Source organism: Eurytemora carolleeae, unplaced genomic scaffold (genome assembly GCF_000591075.1).
Source record: "Eurytemora carolleeae unplaced genomic scaffold, Eaff_2.0 scaffold26, whole genome shotgun sequence".
In the NCBI taxonomy this organism is placed as follows: Eukaryota; Metazoa; Arthropoda; class Copepoda; order Calanoida; family Temoridae; genus Eurytemora; species Eurytemora carolleeae.
The window spans coordinates 495,919-518,865 of NW_019396043.1; the positions used below are offsets into that span (position 1 = coordinate 495,919).

The 22,947-nt window shown below is 32.3% G+C and overlaps 1 protein-coding gene across 1 annotated transcript; it reads left to right on the forward strand.

The window, feature by feature from the left end:
• Window positions 1-564: 564 nt before the first annotated feature.
• LOC111701364 (opioid-binding protein/cell adhesion molecule) lies at window positions 565-21,858 on the forward strand. Its single transcript, XM_023472622.1, has 15 exons — window positions 565-803; window positions 2,425-2,527; window positions 4,934-4,994; window positions 6,238-6,382; window positions 7,309-7,387; window positions 8,547-8,630; window positions 10,809-10,887; window positions 12,723-12,794; window positions 13,817-14,067; window positions 15,106-15,236; window positions 16,623-16,750; window positions 17,909-18,031; window positions 18,687-18,768; window positions 19,611-19,771; window positions 20,675-21,858. Exons 1-14 carry the CDS (start codon window positions 734-736, stop codon window positions 19,742-19,744), a joined length of 1,542 nt encoding a protein of 513 aa, XP_023328390.1. The 5' UTR covers window positions 565-733; the 3' UTR covers window positions 19,745-19,771; window positions 20,675-21,858.
• Window positions 21,859-22,947: the final 1,089 nt, after the last annotated feature.

A 22,947-nucleotide genomic window follows, 5' to 3' on the forward strand; every position in this document is an offset into this window, starting at 1 on the left:
GATGCAAGGAACTCTAGGGATACAAGGGAGTCCAGAGATACAAGGGAGTCCAGGGATACAAGGGAGTCCAGGGATACAAGGGAGTTCAGGGATGTAAGGGAGTCCAGGGATACAAGGGATTCTAGGGATACAAGAGACTCCAATGATGTAATGGAATCCAGGGATACAAGGGACTCCAGGAATACAAGGGACTCCAGGGATACAAGGGTGTCCAGGGATACAAGGGAGTCCAGAAATACAAGGGAGTCCAGAAATACTAGGGAGTCCATGGATCCAAGGAACTCTAGGGATACAAGGAACTTCAGAGATACAATGGAGTCCAGGAAGAAAGGGTTACAAGGGATAAAAGGGAGACCAGGGAGTCCATATCAGGGTTACTTTTGGACTCCACAGAAACAGAAATAAAAATTTAATGCATTTGTTGCAACCCGACATTGGGACGTTTATATCCCGGTATCCTGTATTTCTAATGGTACAGGACCGGGATCAGGTTCCGGCCTTATTTCTCCGGGTTCTCCGTTCAAACGGGAGGTTGCGTCCCGAACCCAAACCATTTCTCCGCACCAGTCTAATACCCGGAGTCATAACCTGAACATGCCAGGATCAGAGCGAAGCAACTAAACCCAACCCCGGTGATATTAAACCGCGAGAAGATACCAGAACTTCTAATATATTGCAATAAAAATACCAACAATAACCTTTTATTGGTCGACAAATCTAAAACGGCAACGAAATGAAAAAAGAAGAATTTTCTCTAACTTCCATACTTTTTATCCTTATCCATACTGTTGCTGCAAAAGAAGGTAAATACTAAATATTAAATAGCTCTCTAATAAGATGAGATCGAATCTTTTAAATTTGTTTTTGCAATTTTGTGATGTAACGTAAATCGATAAGGCATGTTGCAGCATTTTTTGTTAAAAATTACATGTAAGAGATCGTAAAAATGCAAAAATTTCGAATTTACGTTTCAGTCGGTTCCGTTTGGGAACAAACAGAAAATTGTGCAAAATACAACTTTTAAAACTTAAAGATTTCAATTTAAAGTTTAATGTATAACTGTGTAACTATGTACAACTAAGTAACCATGTAACCATGTAACCATGTAACTATATAACTATGTAACTATGTAACTATGTAACTATGTAACTATGTAACTATATAACTATATAACTATGTAAACTATGTAACTATGTAACTATATAACTATGTAACTATGTAACCATGTAACCATGTAACCATGCAACCATGTAACCATGTAACCATGTAACTATATAACAATGTAACAATGTAACTATGTAACCATGTACATGTAACCATGTAACTATGTAACTATATAATTATATAACTATATAACTATATAACTATGTAACTATGTAACTATGTAACCATGTAACCATGTAACTATGTAACTATGTAACTATGTAATTATGTAACTATATAACTATGTACCTATGTAACTATGTAACTATTTACTAATTTAACTATGTAGCTATGTGACTATGTAATTATGTAACTATGTAACTATGTAATTATCTAACAATGTAACTATGTAACTATATAACTATGTAACTATATAACTATGTAACTATGTAACTATGTAATTATCTATCTATGTAACTATGTAACTATGTAACTATGTAACTATGTAACTATGTAACTATGTAACTATCTAACAATGTAACTATATAACTATGTAACTATCTAACAATGTAACTATGTACCTATTTAACTATGTAACTATGCACTTCATCTGGAAAAATTTTGGTCACGTTTTGAATATTTTGTCTGATGTTTCATTCTTTCCGTCAGAATTCTTTGTAGGAAATGAATTTAATAATAAGTAACCTATTCCCCCCCCCCCCCTACCCAATTTATTTTTTTTCTGAATTCTGAACGAAAGAAAACATATTTTTGTTAAAAAGGGCTTGTCAACTAAAAACTGATTATTTTTGATTGAGATTTGGAGATTTACATTGCAAACAATTAGAGGAATTATCAGAATTTAACATTTTGATAATTTTTCAACATTTTTCAACATTTTTCAACATTTTTCAACATGGCGAAATTTTCATCATTGGTATTGAGATAAAGGTTTGAACAATAACGTTGTACTTGTATAACGGACATGCTTTGATTTTTAAATGGGACAGTCATTTAAAGAGAAATGAGATAAGAGAATTTATTTCGTATTTTAAAGTATGTTGATAATTTGCGACTACCAATTAATGGAAAAAATGTTTTATACCTCCCACTACATTTTGCAATTTTTAATATGTACACTGTACAGTTTTTTATATGTACACTGTACAGTTTTTCATATGTACACTTTAAAAATTTCTATGTGTACTCTGTACAATTTTCTATATGTACTCCGTACAGTTTTTATGTATATTATACAATTTTCTATTTGTACATGTTTAGATGATGGTGTACAGTATAGGATGATAGGAGAAGAAACAATTCATAAAATTCCTGTTGGATCAAAACTGTTTTTAGAATGCCCTCTTCAGCAGATATCAACTAGGTAATATTTCAATATCCCCCCCCCCCCTCCTAATTACTTGTTTTCATATGTACCTTCTCTTGTTTTCATATATACCTTCTCTTGTTTTCATATATTCCTTATCTTGTTTTCATATATAACTTCTCTTGTTTTCCTATATTCCTTCTCTTGTTTTCATATATTCCATTTCTTGTTTTCATGTATACCTTCTCTTGTTTTCATATATACCTTCTCTTGTTTTCATCTATATCATCTCTTGTTTTCATGTATACCTTCTCTTGTTTTCATATATACCTTCTCTTGTTTTCATATATAACTTCTCATGTTTCTCATTTCACATATTTTAAAGTTTTCTCTTGTTGATGTTATAAATATTTTATATCAATGGTTCACTTAAGTTTTCTCTTTAAAAAATCATGATTTAACTTTAGTCAATGCCTTATTTCATTTTAAAAACAAATACAAGATTTTTTAAAGAATAATTTCAATTTTTATTATTCAATGGTAATGAAAAAAAACTTGTTTTAAAAGACACCCTACATGTAATCCCAACATGTCTCAGCTTAAAACTAGATCCCAAACATGGAGAATGTCGAAGCTAATTGAGAAAAATAGTATGGTGCCCATAAATAGATGTTAAGGAAAATTTGACTCAGAACTTAAAAAATGTAAAGTTTCAAAATGAAAGCTGATTGACCAAACTGGGTTTTATGAAGGCTTAGTTTCTTCAGTTTGCACCTCAGAGCATTGATGTATACCCCCAACTTTATATAGTTTTAATCCCTGGAGTTATCCGTAGTTAAAACCAAACTCAAACACGTGTAAGTGTTTAACTTGTAGAGTACTTGATCCAACTTGTTCCAATAGAATCCGAGGATAAAATTTTTTATAATTTTACCGTCATCTAACAAATATGAAAAGTGCACGGTCAGCATGTTTTCTTTCCATTCCGACTCAGAGACTTTTAAGTAAATAGGCTTTTAGACTGAGCAGTTTATAAAACAATAACATAAAAAAAGTTCGCGGATTTATTAATATATTTTCGTGCGCCCAGTGGTAGTGGCGTTGATAGTTCACTGGATTGTAGCCATGTGGATTGTGTCAGGTTTGATATTCATTATCGCGGACGGATTGTACCTGGACTGATACAGTTCTGGACGAAGTTTTAAGAGTACGGCATTTACTACATATTTATGTTTTAATCATTTTCCTATAATTTTTTCTAATATTTTTTTTTTCCTTTTTCACTTTATCATTCTTTTTTAATAATAAAAGAATGAAGTTTGATTATTAAATTAAATTAAATTATTAGAACTGTCTTTCAGATTTCAAGTGGCCTTTCATTTTAAGAGTGCCTGTAGTAAATGCCGTATTAAAAGTTCCTCCCAAACAGTCCAGGTACCTCCCCTCCGCTATCATAGTCAACCAGGACACAATCCACAGACTTCAATCCCATGAACCATCAACACCACTACCAAAGGGCGCGATCTTGGTAGTTATCCAACAAGCTATTACTCAGGCTCTAAATGTCACACAGGGTCGCACGCGTAACTATCCAACAAGTTATTACTCAGACTCTAAATGCCACACAGGGTCACACGCGTAACTATCCAACAAGCTATTACTCAGACTCTAAATGCCACACAGGGTCACACGCGTAACTATCCAACAAGCTATTACTCAGGCTCTAAATGCCACACAGGGACACAAGCATTGACTATCTATTAAGATCTTAGTAGATCTCTGATTCTAACTAATTCAAGAATTTAGTCATTGCCACAAACTTAAATATTCTAATCTGTATATCTTTGCATCCTGAATGCGTAAAACTTTAACATTTTTCAACTTTTAAGATTATTTTTATCTAACATTGAGTTGCAAAGATATATGGATTATTCCTTCAAGCCCTGGATTAATGAATCAATGAAAAACTAAATTAATTCATTTATGAAGTAAAGTATTTTGTATTCATTAATTATTAAATGTTGACTTTTAAACAGTGCTATCTCTCCAAATAATGTAAAATGAATAATAAATCAAAGTAATAAATTAGTTATTAAAAAAACTGCATGTTCTTGAAAAGGGAGCAAAGATAATACAAAGCACAATATATAATTAATAATGAATGTATTTAGACCTGGAACTATAATGCTATGGAAGAAGGGATGAATAAACAATGCATAATAACTAATGAATGATGAATGATAAATAAATAAAAAATTGAATTGAGGCCTGGAACTGCAATCATGAATAATGACTATCTCATGATAAATAATAATTAATAAATAATACATAATAACTAATAAATAAATAAATAAATGTATTTAGGCCTGGAACTATAATGCTATGGAAGAAGGAGCATAGATAATGAATAATATATAATGATAATACATAATAATTAATGATTAAATAAATGAATGTATTTAGGCCTGGAACTATAATGCTATGGAAGAAGGGGCATAGAGTCCTGACAGCAGGAATTATGAAGGTACAGTATTTTTGGAGTTAGTACATTACTCTTGGAGTTAGTACAGCACTTATTGAGATAATAGAGTACACCCCGACTTATTAGAGTACATCTAGAGTTGTTAGAGTAAACCTCATTTTAATAGAGTTCACTTTAATTTCATAGAGCTGATATAAATTTCAGAAAGTAAGTTTATTCAGTACATAGCAAGTTTATTTAGTATGTAGCAAGTTTATTCAGAACATAGCAAATATATTTAGTGCATAGCAAGTTTTATTCAGTACATGGCAATTGTATTCAGTACATAGCAAGTGTATTCAGTACATAGTAAGTGTATTCAGTACATAGCTAGTTGATTCAGTAGATGGCAAGTTTATTCAGTACATAGCAAGTTTATTCAGTAAATAGCAATATTATTTAGTAGATAGCAAGATTAATCAGTATATAGCAAATTTTTTTAGTCCATAGCAAGTTTATTCAGTACATAGCAAGTTTATTCCTACAGGCTACCCATGAGTGTCCACAAAAAAATTCAGCCCATTCGGTTCAGCCGTTTGGATGGCCAGAGGGAACATAGATATGAATGTCTTGTTTTATTATATAGATAAGTTGAAAATTGACTTGAATATCGTCTTTGATTCGATAGTTGATAAATAACTAAGAATGTTTGGATATTAGGGAAGAAAGATTTGCGGAAAAGGAGATGTTGAAAATGTGGTCTGAAATCTGCATACGTTGTATCTTTAATCTTGACGGAGATATTTAATATTTCAACAATTTTAATATTATTATAAAGATTGAAAGTACAATATTTTCAATATCTCTGTCAATTATAAAAGTACAAAAATGGTAGACGAAATTTAGAAATTCCAGAGTAGTTTTAGGCAGAATAAGTGGATCCAACGAGGTTATAGTGTATAGAGTGATAGTGTACGCTAATTCTTTACTAATTTTATTGGCCATACCGAGAGCGTACTGAATATGTGTTTATTATAAGTTGATTCTGGCCTAACCTATAGTATGTCATTATTAGTAAACAGTTGTAAGTGTACAGTACAGCTAACTGAGCACACAGGTAGAGAACTATCATCCCCCTGGATAAACCACTAAGTATGAGTGGCGATATAAAAGTCGTCACTTGATTCTCATGTCTATAGGAACACATCGCAGTATAGTTAGCACAAACCAAGTTTAAGACAGGGTAAAAATAATGATGATTGAGATTTAATCGTAAAACTGGAGAAGTGTGAGACGTTTTTTGCAGGTTAGACGTGATGCTAGGTTGGAGTTGGTCGGAGACAACCTTGAGATCTCCGGTATCGGAGTTCATGACGGAGGAAGATACAGCTGTGAGGTCGAAACCGATTCAGCTGAACCTCTAGCTGTAGTTCATATTGTAGAAATACTAGGTAATTGTAAATATTAATAAAGGTACTGTTGGCGTAATATCACGTGACCCTCCATTTTTCATTTTGAAAGGTGTAAATACTGTCAATTTTCTTCATCGTCTATCTAGCATTAATCCGCAGGTCACTTTTAAGATTTATAGCATTAAACATAGGTTAAGCGGGAAACGGAAGTTAAGCTCTAGACGTATTCGTGGCTTAATTAAAAAGTTACAACCTCTTATTTAAGATAACTTGAACACTCTTTCAAGCTGTTGGATTTTTTCATTCGAAAAGAAAGGAAAGAATTACTTTTATAAAACTCTAATTTTCCAATTTAATGGTGTAAATCTTTAATGTTTCAAAATTGAACTATTTAATACAAATATCAAAGGTCTCCGGACTGGAAGTATGTAATGACAAGGGAAGTAGAGTTTGATTAGGGAGTGTTCGCGAAAAAAGAAAGGGTGTATTGGCTTACGGCGAAAATTATGCGCTTTTGATCCCTACTAATCTTACTTCTATCTGTTGTGTCTATCTGGAGAAAATTGTTAAAAACGACTCATGCTGAAGAAGAACGTAGCGTCCATACAAATTCAGAAAGTTGCAACATTCAACTCGGATCGTAAAAAAATCAATAGTCATTGATTATTTTTCGGCGTATTCGAACATAGTTAATATTTCATAATAATCTTTATTTCTTTTTTAAAATTATATTTTGCTGGTGCCGGATTTTCAAACATTCCTGGAAAATATGAAAATGTTGTCCTCATTATCAAAAATCCTCGAAACAGGAATAAATGTTTTCAGATATCAGACAAAAATAAAAAATATATAGATAGTAAGATTAGTAGCAATCAAAAGCGCTTATTTTTCGCCGTAAGCCTATACCCCCTTTCATTTTTCGCGAACACTCCCTTTAAACAATCTGATTAAATTTGTGATTTTAGTTCCTCCTTCAGTTCGAACTGAACCTAGGAGCGGAGAAATAACAGTTAGAGAAGGAACCAGTGTTTCTTTAGAGTGCAGGTCAGTAGTATTAATAATTTCAATGCAGGGAGTATAAAGAAATAGAAGGGAGAATTAACTGACGCGGTTTGCCCTACCATATGATTATACATGTCTAATGTACAATTACCGCGTACACAATAACCTATTCTGAATATTTCTTATACAAATGGAGTACCGTCTACAAAGCATGTAAAATCATATGGTAGGGCGAACCGCGTCAGTTATATTTCCCTTCTATTCCTTACTCCCTGTTTCAATGCAATGGTAGTCGACGCTCCTCCCCACCCAAACACTATGGGCAAAACGGTCTGCTTTGTTTATTACCATATTAGAGTTTTATTAGAGTTCATGCAATTTTTAAAAATGAAAGCATTTTTTATCGTTGTTGATTCACGTCGTATTCATTTGTGAAACTGATAATGTGGTTATCTGTGAGATTTATGCTTAAAACAAGGGTATTTTAAAAATTATGGGATTTCAACAATGTGGTGCTGCATATGCTTATTTTGTATCTTTAATTGGACTGATTTATCAGTTTTAAATTATTGTCTAAATTTATCCCCCCAAATATGCTTATCTTCGCTCAAATATATATATTCAATTCAATATAGCTGGCCAAACGACTAGACCAAATTGGCTAAATTTTAGGAAACCCATGGGTACCCTCGAGGTAACATCGGCTAAAAACATTCGATTTTTATTTTCCAAACTCGATTATTATTTCCATATTCGATTTTTTTTAAATTCGAATTTTTTTCAAAATTAGAATTTTTTTTCCAAAAGCGTTTTAAAAATTCCACGGGCAATGTAGGGTGCATTGTAGTTAGTTTTAGACTGTCAAACCATTTAGTTTAAGAAAGAAAAGAGACGTTTAATTATTCTTAATTAATTATTTACGCTCTTTAAGCTCGTCACTCAATTTGTAAATGTTGTGGAAATGAAATGTAACGTTTGTAAAATAAAAATAAAAATTGATTAATAGATTGATAAACTTTATTTTGTAGCAAGAAAACAGTAGAAAAATATTGCCCGAAATATGTAATATAACAATGTAATTAATATGTGTTTTTTGTGGATCTCTCTCTAAGCAAATTTGTTGAAGACAATTTCTGTGAACTTAGGAATTATCTAATATATCCAGAGTATACTGGATACTCAAGAATTTAAATATATTTAGAACGAACGGGAACCCTACTCCTGGTGTGACCTGGAGTAGGGACAATGAACCCGTCCTTCCCGGGTTGGAGAGGAGAGGGAGTAGGTGAGAAGAAAATAATTTTTAAATGGACTGTTCACATAATTTAAAGTGACCCTAAATTCAAAGAAAAAATCCTCGAATAATTGAGCATTTGAAATATGATAAAAAGCTGATTTTCATGAGGCCTCTAAAACCTTAGGCAAATTTTCTAGATACATATGCCAGGATACATGACGGTTTAAAGACCGATAGATATATGTTTCAAAAAATCTAATTTTTTATCTAAGCTAGACACCTGTAAACAATTCTAAAAAACGGATGTAAAATTATTTAAAACATTTTGGTTGGTTTATTCCGACATGCCTTTTGCAATTTGTTTAAAGCCTTCCTAGCACCCTAACCTTTAAGGTTATTATAGCTATATTTTTTTAATTGCACCACAATACCTTAACTATGAGAAATTTTTCTAGGGGCTGGGTAAAGTAACACTCCTCTCACCCCAGGCTTTACAAAAAAAATAAAAATATTTAAAAGCAAAAAAAAAATGTAATTCTTGGAGATCAGGAACATAAAATCTAAGATTAAAGAAATTTGGGGCGCGCAACACCCTAAAAGCCTAGTAAATAAACAGGGTTACCCAAAACGGATGAGACTTCAGAGACGGCTGTTCGGAGTTTATTGAGTTATTTTTCTTGCATCCATGCTTTCCTGTATTTAAAAATAACCTAGCTATTAAAAGACTGTATTGAAGACAGAAGTTCAAATTTACCATTCAAATATTCACATTTAAAAAGTTTTATGTCGTCTGTTTAGTCTCATCCTTTGTGGATAACCCTGGACATATCTATTCAAATCCCAGTTTGTTTTATCAATTCAAACTTTTCCCTCAGATTCAAGATGGAAGATAAGCATTCTGTTTGATCCCTAAGAAAACCTTGTTAAATGGAAAATTGTTTTTAATATTTTAATTCCATCTTTTTGTACATAACAACCCCAGCAGAGATCAGATCAGATCAGATCAGATCAGATTAGATCAGATCAGATCAGATCAGATCAGATCAGATTAGATCAGATCAGATCAGATCAGATCAGATTAGATCAGATCAGATTAGATCAGATCAGATCAGATCAGATTAGATTAGATCAGATTAGATCAGATGAGATCAGATGAGATGAGATCAGATGAGATGAGATCAGATCAGATTAGATTAGATCAGATCAGATTAGATCAGATCAGATCAGATCAGATCAGATCAGATCAGATCAGATCAGATCAGATCAGATCAGATTAGATCAAACTAGATTAAATCAGGCCACCAGAGCAAATTATATAAGTTCAGAGTTCGGATCTTTTTTGTGGAGTATCCTTAATCTTAAACACTAGATCTCGATATCCAATATGGACACTTTTGAGAATAAATGCTTGATCAGGAGATTCACAACATAAGTTCTAACTTCAGATCTGATACAAAGATACTTTTTTTACGACAAAAAGAAAACATTTTCACGCATAGTTGAAAAGTAATCTCTAGGAAACAATACACAGTTCGGACCAGAAAACTGACAATTATCCTCGAATATAGCACTTTTTTAGGATAGATTTAGTTGCAAATTGCATATTTCGTTCCTCATTGTTTGCTGAGATAAAGAAATGAATCGGACAAACGAATATGAAAATATAGAGTCTCTTTAAAGTATGTTTCCAATCCCTTTAAAAAGAAAGATGTCGTTGAGAATTTTACTGTTACTAGTAAAACATCATTGATTTCTAGAAGTTATCTATATATTTTGAAGCTATTGTATATTGCCAGGCTTTTAGGGTCTCTCTTCTATTTCACGTGTAAACATTTTCATCTGTATGCGTTATTAGATAAAAACTAAAAAAAATGTTCGCGGATTTTAAAAAATAATATCGTGGATTTCCAAAATTCAATTACAATTTTTAAATTTTGATCATCTTTAAACCTTCCCTGGGGACATGTGAAGTCTCACAAAAAAATTGGGCCCGATCGGTTCAGCCGCTTTGACGTTTATTGAATACAAACAAACAGACAGACAAACAGACACCAAGACAAGCAAAGTATATAAATATAGACAAAGCTCTTCGCTCATATTTATGTAAGCTATAGCCATAGCTGGACCAAATTAGCTGAATTTTTTCGAAATCAAATTTTTTTATTCCACGGGCAACGCCGGGCACTTGATGTAGCTAGAATTAAATAAATTAAAACATTATTTTAGAATAGAACTAAGCAGTGGAGGAATGATTCTAACTCTTCACAATGTTGACAGGAGACACAGTGGCAAATACAAATGTCTGGTAAATTTTTTTTTTGTTTTCGCTTTTTTAACTTTTTGTGCACTATCTCAAGAAATATGAAAATTTGTATTTTATATCAAGAAATATGAACATTTTGTTCACTATATCTAGAAATATGAACATTTTTTTCACTATATCTAGAAATATGAACATTTTGTTCACTACATCTAGAAATATGAACATTATGTTCATTATATCAAGAAATATGAACATATTGTTTATTATATCTAGAAATATGAACATTTTGTTCACTACATCTAGAAATATGAACATTATGTTCACTATATCTAGAAATATGAACATTTTTTTCACTATATCTAGAAATATGAACATTTTGTTCACTATATCTAGAAATATGAACATTTTGTTCAATATATCAAGAAATATGAACATTTTGTTTACTATACCTAGAAATATGAACATTTTGTTCACTATATCGGAAACCGGAAGCATTTTGAAATTACAAACAATTTTAACCTTATTTAGGCTGACGTCTGGGCTACCCAATATAATCTGAGGGGGTCGGGGGTCCTTGGTACCCCCCCCCCTATTTTCTTAATGTGATACAAATTTATAATATTTAATACATTTTTGGTAAGCCCTTGGGCTTTACATAAATAATCTGAAAACAATTGTAAATTCGCAAAATTTCAAATATTTATTGCAATACCAAGTTGTTAAGCAAAAAATTAGCAAAAAAAGTACGCGAAATATGATAAATTACACATTTTTTAAAAGCCCTGCCACGGTGAATTCAAATGTGCAAAAATATTTGCAAAATTTTCAAAAACTAAATTTGTATTCAAGGAAAACTGAAAATGTGCAAATTTCTCTAAATGCATCTGTGCATAAATCTATGCCAAATTTCTTTGCAAAAATTGTGCAATCTGCTTACTTTTTCGTAAGGCTTTTTAAAGAGCTATAAAAAGTTGAAATCTAATGACCGAAAGTGGGTCTAAATATAGATTAAGTCGAGTAAAGGTAAAATAAGGCATTCAAACATCAATTTGTAACTAAAAAGCTATATAGTCTTACACGATTACATAATATTTTTTTTATAAAAAATCTGTTACGCGTAACTGCAAGTAATAATATTAAATTTCCAAAGCTTTCTCAATTTTAATAATAAATGGAAATATAAGGAAAACAAAATTAAGAAAAAAGAAAAATATTTTTTATGATTCAACACAATCAAAATGTTTTAATATTAAACTTTTGCTGCATTTGATCCAGCAGAATTTATAGTTTAGAATGTGTAAGGTCTACGACATCAGAGCCCGCGATTTAAAAGCTTCGGCTCAAGTCATAGTTCCTTAAACCCGACTACCCGACTTTAAGAACCAATCTTCGACCCAACTCTGACGTCAGCTTGTGTCACGTGATTGACAGCTGCATGATCTTCGGCTCGACTTAAGGAGTTAGGCCCAATAAAAATAAAACCGACCGTGGTTGCTTTTAGTGGAGAATAAGGCTCAATGGTGAGTCTTGTTCTCATAAAAACCTTAAATGCGCCAATTCATACCATGACAATCCGCCAAATAGATGGAAAATAAGATCCGAAAGCTCAAGTCGTAAATAAGGCTCAACGGCAGATTAGACCCGAGCCGTATTTTCCCAAATTTTTTAAATCGCAGGCTCTGGTTGCAGAGATATCACACTGGATCATTCTGCGTACGGGTGTGTTGCAATAAACGCGTTTGGTCCACCACATATATACTAGGTACACTAGACGGGCTGGTACGAATAAATACCTGTACCGGTTCAGATGCAACGATAAAAAGAATAGAGTTTGAGGCGAGTTATCGGTTCATTTATTATTTTATATTTGTCTTTAGGCCCATAACGGAGTAGGAGAGGATGGTGAGGGACTTATCAAGCTTCATGTTCTTTATTCTCCAGTTGTCAAGGTAGATGACGTCATTATACTAATGTAAATACCACGTAGGATTGTTATCTTATACGTTTTCAACCATAACTCATCTTGTTAAAGAGATACTGAGATACTCATACTTGTCCCTAAAATCAAAATTAAAGGAGCTACAAGGTCACAACGTCGCAAAAAATTTACCTTCTCTTTCTGTTAAGTTTACAGTAAAAAATATAATATGTTGCGTATAGCCGGCAAAACGACTGGACCGATGGGGCAGAATTTTTTTTTAACCCTCATGGGTGGCCGGGGGGTGTTATAGGCTAAAAAAACGCCGGGCCCTTCAACTAGTAATGTATATAATTAAACTATTCTGGGTGTTCCAATAATCATACGGGGTTCAATGACGACTTTTAAATCGTCCTAGATTCATGTTGCATTTATTCATGAACTCTATTCCTTGTTTTTCAGTAAAAATGACTGAAACTGCATGATTTCGCTCATTTAAGAATTAAACATCATTATTATTATAATTATTATCATTATTATTATAATTATTATCATTATTATTATAATTATTATCATTATTATTATAATTATTATCATTATTAGTGAAATCTAAGGTGGTCCAGGATATAATACTGCATTCAAAAGAATTAAGTCTTTCCACAAACTCGATTTATTAATCCATATATCTTTGCAACCCGTTATCGTAAACCTTTTGCCATTTTTTAATGAGTAGATTTGTTTGTATTTTAGTAAAGCACGGTTTTTCCCTTTAATTTCTGAAGTCTTTAATAAATAATAGTTTTGCATTCTTAACAGCTTCTGGAAAGGTTACAAAAGATATTTTCATCAGAGAAGATACAGATGAGAGCTCTCCAGTAATGTTTAGGGTTGTGGGAGGTATAGGATACAGATGAGAGCTCTCCTGTAATGTTTAGGGTTGAAGGGGATACAGGAGAAAGAAGAGAGCTGATAGCTTTAGTGTTTAAGGTTGCAGAAGAGGTGGTGGAAGGGGGTACAGGATACAGAAGAGAACTGATAGCTGTAATGTTTAAGGTTGCAGAAGAGGTGGTGGAAGGGGGTACAGGATACAGAAGAGAACTATCTGTATTGTTTAAGGTTGCTGAAGAGGTGGTGGAAGGGGGTACAGGATACAGAAGAGAACTATCTGTATTGTTTAAGGTTGCAGAAGAGGTGGTGGAAGGGGGTACAGGATACAGAAGAGAACTATCATGTATTGTTCATGCTGAACCTAAACCTGAAGTTACTTGGTATAAAAACTCAATGCTCTTGGATCTTGGAACCAGGTATAAAGATATAGATGGATAGAATAGAATAGAATAGAATACACGTGCATTTAACGGTTCTGCCAATATTCCAGAAAGCTGTGACTTTCGATCACAATTTGACCCATTAAACATACTTTTTTAGTGTTTTTTTCTGAAGTACTTTTTTTGTCGGCATATGCATTTGTATGAAAAAGTATAACATAAACAAATCCGTACGGTAAAAGATTGTTGAATTATATTGATTTCTAATAGAAGAAACCAAATGCTGCTCACTCTGGTTAGTCCGGGGTGAATAGAATAGAATAGAATAGAATAGAATAAAATAGCATATAAAAGAATTGAATAGAATATGATTGTTCAATCAAATAGAATAGAATATAATAAATGTAGAATTCACCCGTAAAATGTATGATTGTTGTCAAACACAACGCAAAATATTATAATGCTGATTTTCTAGATTTTTATTGAAATTCTTTTGGGAAAGTTCTCGTCACCAATCAAAAGTTTTCAAACTGTCTCTTTTATTCTAGAACGTTTTAATCGGATTTTAATGGACGCAGTCTGAAACTTTAAATAAATTCAAAACTCTATAAAAAAGGTTAATTGTTAGAATTTACTGTCAGTGATATTATTCAACTAACAATTTTTTATCAAGTTTTAACACTTTTTGAAATAGGAGTTTTTTCCCAAGGGCGACTAAGTGACAATTTCCAAAGTGGCAACTTCCCAAATTTGCAATATCCCAACTTCCCAAAGGATAGTTTAGGCCCTCTGAGGCGCCACAGGCTGCAAGTGGGGGCAGGCGCTGTGGCTAGGATAAGATAGGGGACCGAGCGCTGCGACTAAAACATGCAAGGGTACAAAGCGCTCCGGCTAGAACATACTTGGTAAGTTGCCGCTTGGGAAATTGCACAGCTGGGAAGTTGGCCCTTGGGGAAATACCCTTGGGAAGTTGTTGCTTGGGGAAAAGCCTTTGGGAAAGTTCCATAAGATCGTGAGATAGGTTTATTTTCTTATATTATTACTTCTTGTATTACAAATATGAATTATTTTTAGGTACGGAATAGGTCGAGAAGCGAAGAAATATAACCTTATTGTGAAGAAGGTAGGAGTTGAGGATTTTGCAAACTACTCTTGTCACGCGGTAAACAGCCTGGGCAGAACCAAGGGAACCATTCAACTCAGAGGTAAAAAAATAGACTTTTTTTGAGACCAACCATCAATTTATCCAAAAATGCATTTTTTTCTCGTGAATTTATAAAAATAAATTCTTAGATTTTCAATCACTTCAATTAAAGTGCATTACCCAGAGGTATAAATAATAAGATTTGCAAAGTTTACTTAAAAAATCAATGCTTTTATACAGTGATAACCAGAAAACTCTGGAATAGGAAGTCTACTTTTAAACTCAAGTTATGACTTTTAATAGCGCATTGAACATGAGACACAGCAATTGTGCAACGTAAACAGACCCATTATACTTAATTAGTAATTTAATAACTTTGAAGTAAAGCTATTTGCTTTAATCAACATCAAATGCACTTCAGAAATGCTATAATGTTGTCTTCCCATTCTACAGTTTTCTGGTTATGACTGTAATCTTATTTACAGTGAGAACAAGAAAACTCAAAATTGGGATTTATACGCAAACCCAGACGCTTCAATTGGGTTCAATAAGATGCAATTGAATGTCGTCTTTTCTATAATTTAAAAAGATTTTATGACTTTTTAAGCATTTGCATCACCAAAACCTTGCGTTTTTTACGTAATTTACCGTTAGAAATGCATAAATTTATTATCTTTTTTGATAAACTTTATCTTAAAACAGATTACAATGTAATTGGTTAAAAAAAAATTTGGCTACATAAAACCAAGTTTTTTTCGGGCCTTGCTCACGTTACTGGCCTAAAATTCTGCTTTAGATTATTAAAAAACTATACTTAATGACTTCTAACAAATTTTGTATTCAAACATGTGGTATTTTCCATACAAATGAGATGCGTAATAAAATCACAATTTTAGCTTTATCTTAGCAGGAGAGCATCCTATCCTATAACCGATGCCTATAACTGATTAAAACAAATTTAGAAGTTTACAACCGTGTTGCTATTTTCCCACCATTTTTAGAACCTACAATGATTAATTTTTTTGATAACTAATAAATTCCTAATGCCTTATCTTACCGTCTTTTAGAAAACTATGTAATTATATGAAGACGACTTTATAGCTATACTTTAGTGTATTTGATGTTGTTACAAACGCAAACAGTTTTATTAGACATTTATTTAATCAATAATTTCGTGAAATAGGTCTGTTTACACTGAACAATTGCGGGGTTAGGCTCATCGGACTTTTTAAAGTTACATCTGGAATTAAAAAGTCCTATTCCAGAATTTTCTGCTTAATACTGTATACTCTGTAGGTGTATATATGAAAATCGAAATTTTTCGGAGAAAACTTTGAGTAATTCTGAGAATCCATAAACCTTCCCTGGGGTCATGTGAGGCCCCACACAAAATTTGTGCCTGATCGGTTCAGCCGTATTGACATATATTTAAAGATATCCTTATTAGGTAACCCCTGTGCTCCTGTGTTCCTGAACAAGGTTCTGAACCTGGGTCCAGGTTCCTACCGTGTATCCTGGGAGACCCGGAGCTATGAAGATATCCTGGAATATAGACTGTTCTATAGACAAGACGAGGTACGTTAGTCCGGGAACTTACAAATCCTGAGTTTTCATAAAATAGAGAAAAAATAGTATATTGCTTGCAGCTCAGATGATGAAAGATACAGTGTTTGTAAAAATTCTTTGTCACAAACTCTGATTATCTTATTCCTATATCTCGCAACCCAATGCCGTAGACCTTTGATATTATAAGCTTTGAATTTTGTTTGATCACATATTCTGAGTTTAAAATATCAAACTTTTACAACGTCAGATTGCAAAGATATAGGAATTACAAAATTTGAGTTTAAGACAAAAAATCAGTTTCTTTGTAATCAAAAAAAATATTTTACAAGCTACATTACAATACTAAACTAAACAGTTTTTAGTGTTTAAAAAATCATTATCGTCATATAGTTTTTGCCCAAATATGTTTTTCTTATTCTCACCTAAATAGTGATACTCAGTACTACTCACTGTATCTGTATTCTTTGGTATTCTAAGTCCATGGGAGCGGCCATATTAACACTTAAACCCAGAATAAATCAAAATAAACTGCGCAACACTCTCAACAAACATGGTGGACTTTGTAAACAACAGTAATGAAAAATATAATATTAGTTTTACAAGGAAAAAAATCTTCGTGACTCTATTTTAACTTGATTGGGATTTAAAAATAATGCTTAATCTTGAATGGCTAAAAACCGGTTCTCTTGGTTTTCCCGGGACAAATCCGCGAATGTCAAACTCAAAAATCAGCAATCAAAATCATCTGCTGAATTTGTCAATTTCAAAGATTCAAAATGAGATTTCTTGAAAGTAAAGCTAGGATTGTTCAGTTGGGTTTTACTTGTGTCTATTTTTTTTTGGTTTTAAAGGCGCCACATAAAAATCTGAGATATTTAGCATATTAGAATTTGTGCGCGAATAAAGTCAAAGCATCAATATTATAAATATTCTAGAAGCCTCAGTTTTTTATTCGAGCAAATGAGTTTTGATTCGTTTATGAGTTTATGTGATCAACAACATCTAGGGGACTGATATACGTATTTTCAAATGATACTCAATTTTTAGAGGGGCAATATTTTGTCCGATAAAAAATGAATAATCATTTCTCTTTGAAAATTGGATATTTTCAATTGTATTCAAAAAGAATTAAATCCTCGAATCTTTTAATATTTTATAAATATTTAGAGTTCTCCTGACGATCCTCTTCATTGGAGTACTGTCATTATTAACGGTCCCCAGCCGGGGGCTGATACTCCTTTAATTCAGCAGTTCCCCTTGACTAACCTACAGGAGGGAGCAGCATATCAGGTATATTCTTCTTTAGATCAGCAGTTCCCCCTGACTAACATACAGGAGGGAGCAGCATATCAGGTATATTCTCCTTTAAATCAGCAGTTCCCCCTGACTAACTTACAGGAGGGAGCAGCATATCAGGTATATTCTAATTAAATCAGCAGTTCCCCCTGACTAACCTATAGGAGGGAGCAGCATATCAGGTATATTCTCCTTTAAATCAGCAGTTCCCCCTGACTAACCTACAGGAGGGAGCAGCATATCAGGTATATTCTCCTTTAATTCAGCATTTCCCTCTGATTGTAACCTACATCAGGTATACAGTTCAGGAGGGAGCAGTACATCAGGTATACAGTAAAGGAGGTAGCAGTATATCAGGTATACAGTACAGGAGGGAGCAGTATATCAGGTATGCAGTACAGGAGGGAGCAGTATATCTGGTATTCAGTACAGGAGGGAGCAGTATATCAGGTATACAGTACAGGAGGGAGCAGTATATCATGTATAGCTCTAATATGCTGCTCCTGATACCAATTCAATTCTGGTTTAGCCTGTACCTCCTTTAAATTTTTCGCGAAAACTCTCTTTAAAGACAAAAAGTTAACATTTTTTCCCCATATTTTATACCCCCATTAACCTTGTTAGTTAAGAAAATAATTTGATCTTTTAGACGAAAGTGATGGCAAGAAACCGGTTTGGTTGGTCAGAGTACAGTCCTGTGTTTTCATTTATAACCAGTCTACGGAGTACAGGTAAACACGTGCATGGTGCAAATGTATCAACCATTGCTATAAATTGTGAATCAGTACGGTAAGACAGCAATATATTCTCTCAGGATTGAAGACTGCTCTAATAAAAGTGAAGAAAATGTGTCCTTAAAGGGACTGTACAGGAAAAATGAAAGGGGGGTATAGGCTAAAACCTGAGAATCTCAGGAGTTGATTGAGACATATAAGAGATCTGATGTTCCTGTCACAAGAAATTGATATAAAATTCTATACCAAAACGTATATATGAGATTTTGTATAAGATTCGTAGTATCAAACAGATCATATTTACAAATACGCAACCAATATGAAAACAACGATATCCCAGAGGAGCCTGAGAAACTCAAGTTTGCTCCTATTATTATTTATATTTAATAATTTTTAATTTTTAATAGATATAATTGATAATATTATTTTGCGTCCGGAACATGTCACCAGAACTCCAACCAATGGCAGTGCAGTATTATTGTCACTTGTCTCGTCTATATCACATGACCAGAATACTACACTGCCATTGGAGGGAGTTTTGGTCATGTGATACGGACGTATAGCTTACATGTATACGTTTTGGTATAATTTTATACAGTTTTATGCAAATTTCTCGAGACAGGAACATAAGATAGATGTCTTATAGGTATCGTTCAACTCCTGAGATTCTCAGGTTTCAGCCTATACCCCCTTTCATTTTTCCTTTACAGTCCCTAAGCTAATCAGAAATAAAATAAGGCCTGCACAGTGCACAATAATAATACTAAAATAACTTTGCAAACTTATTTCATGAAAAGTACTTTTTAAAGAAAATTGTTGTTAATATAATATTTGTTCAGATCCTCCTGAGGTTGAAAATGGAATGAGTAAGCTGCCTGAAACCTGGATCTATGCAAGCAGTTCAACATTTAATCATCCCATGCTTCCGCTGCTCTTTTCTAACCTTTTTATTCAACTTTTTATCAGACGTTAGATACTTATTGTTTACCTTCAAGGGACTGTAAGTGTAATGTTAAGTGACTTTACCTGGAAAGATGGCAATGTCTGATTGACAGTGGTACCCTTAAAAGCTTTGTCTGGTTAGATCAAGTATGAACTAGATATCATTTTTTACAGTTTTAAAAACTAATTATTTTTTATTGTGCGTTCTCTGTAATTTTAACTTGTGCATTTTTACTGCATGAAAACACATAAAAACTATCAGAATTAAACACTTTGAAACCTAGAAAAATGTCAACATGTTCCTCATTTTTGGATCAGATTAAAGTTTCAAGGATACCGTTGTGAATCGGGCATTGTCATCTCTGCACGGAGGATCGCTTCAAATTAGGTGTACAGTCCCTTAAACAGGGTAGTCCACGAAGTACCATAATCGATTCACATATATTTCGGCCGTTTCCTTGTTTGGGTTTGAAGTAATAGTCACAAGTTATTTGTAAAATAACTTCAGTTACTAATTTTTCAAAAAACACACAAAATTTCCTAGCATAAAAGTTATCAAGTTGTGAATCAATTTCGGTACTGTTTATAAAGTTGAAATAAACAGGACAGTCGTATACAGGGTGTCCCACGAAACATGACAGTTTGTGAATGGTTAAAAATGTCTTCTTCTATAATTTGTTGTTTGATACCAAAGATGATGGTAAGAAATACTAAATGGCAGTAATATTATAGTAAAATTGATTTCAAACAAATATATTTTTGAGTAAAAGATTACTCAAAACTGCAAAAGTCTTAAACAATTAGTACAGTGTCATGGAAGAAGACATTGAAAACTATTCACCAACTGTCATATTTCGTGGGACACCCTGTAGCAAACACTTATAATCTTATGATTAACAGTGTGTTAGAATATCATAACACCATGTGCAGATTTTTGCACATTTTGTTAAAATCTTTTTAGAATTGCAGTGATATGCAAAAACAATGGAGGACATGCACTTAATATAATGCCTTTTAGTTAAAAAAAAAAAATTTTGTTTTTCCGATGGTTTGATTTGGCGAGGAAAATACAAGATTTAAAATGCAAAATGTCTATGCAAAAATTTCTAAAGCTTATTATTTTAACTATTTTTTGCATAATTCAAAGTTTGTTTTGTAATGTTTAATCAGTTTTTTGAATTTAATTGAATTTTAGTCATTCAAAAACAAGCAGAGCAGGGTCTAGAAATACAGAGCAGGGTCTAGAAATGACCATCTCCTTATTGGTGGAAATTTAAATTGTTGGTACAGATTTTGAAAAAAATATGACTAAAACAAAAATTTAAAAATTAAATTTCGAAAATTCGATTTGTTTTGGAATGATCCATAATACAAAGATGTGTTGCAATTATTGTACACTTTACAGGAATTGTACTAACATTTGTACATAAGTAGTTTTGTTTAAATCATTTTATTAAATATGTCAAGATTCTTAAACATAAAAACCTGTTTTAACTGAAAAGTGTACATACATTATCATTAAAAAGTAACATGTTTTATACAAATATGTTACACATGTACAGATTCTTGTACAAATGTGTTACATATGTACAGATTCTTGTATAAATATGTTACACATGTACAGATTCTTGTACAAATATGCTACATATGTACAGATTCTTGTACACATATGTTACATATGTACAGATTTTTGTACAGAAATATTTTAGCATTGTACATGTTCCTGTGGATTATGATTGGTGTACGTAATTTATAATAAAAGAACTATATTATTTATCTCAAACATTTTTCTCTAATTTCTTTATCTTTGCAACCTGATAATTTCAAACTTTTAAATCTTGCAAAATCTAAAGTTTGAAAGCTCAATATCAATATATTGCAAAGATCTACGGATTAGACAATTAGAGCTTGAGACGATTAATCAGTAAAAAACTAGAATGCTAACTGACCATTTAAAAAATTTAAAAAAAAGATTCTCAGCTAAAAACTAGCATTCAGTCCCTTTATTCCCTGCAGCAGTGTATATGTCGTTGTTATTAAATTTCTAAAATTTATTATATGTGTTTTGTTTGATCATGGCTGTGACTAATATATATTGTAAACAATCTGAACTCTCCTACATTAATAAATCAGGAAATTTTTCAATCCGCTCGGATGAAATTTTTAATTTTGTTTTAAACTATGATCGGCACGCAAAATATTTCTACATGCAACTTTTTAAACAGTTTTTTTTAGAGAAAGAGAGTTTTTTTTAACAAATCAGACAAAATAATATTTTATTTTCCTTATAAAAGGGATTGTGTCTGCAACTGTAATTTTAAGTGACCCTCCATTTATAGCTAGAGTAGAATGTTCAATTAACAACGGTACCCTTAAAGGTTTGCAAAACATATCATCCTTCTCTTTGAAAACTAATGGTTTTCAATTGAGCACGTTTCTCTCTATAGTGACTTGTGCATTTCCAAATTTAACAATTTAACAATTTAACAATTTAACAATTTTAACAATTTTAACAATTTAGCAATTTAACAATTTAACAATTTAACAATTTAACAATTTGATAATTTAACAATTTAACAATTTAACAATTTAACACTTTAACAATTTAACAATTTAACACTTTAACAACTTAATAATTTAACAATTTAACAATTTAACAATTTTGCAATTTAACAATTTAGCAATTTAACAATTTAACAATCAAACGATTTAACAGTTTAATTATTAAACATTTTAATAATATTTTCACAAATTTGAAATTTGCCCTTGGAACTTTTGAACCGTTGTGTATTCATTGAGTACAGAGTTCTGTGTGTGTAAACTTATCGAAAAACGCTTTTATTCTTTAAAATTCCGATACGTGCTGTGTTCAGCCTGAACTTGAAGCAGCTGAAATGTGTATATAGTGTCCCATGAAAATATCGTCTTTTTAGCGTTAAAAGTGGTTTTCAACATTCGAAAGTGAATATTTATTTATTTATTTCACTATTGCAATTTTTGAATATAAAACAGCTTGCTAACAAAGTGTTTTAGTAGATTAACAAGGATATTTCTGACATCCTTGATCAGTCAAAGGTTTTAAGGGTATCTCTAGAAATTAATCTGAAGAATAAATTAGTCGTGAGATTAGAAAAAAGAGAGGATCAAGCGTTGATCTCCATATCCACCATTCTAAAGAGTTTAGCTGAGATTAATTCACCGATCGGGATTGAGGATATCCTATTCTAAAGTTTT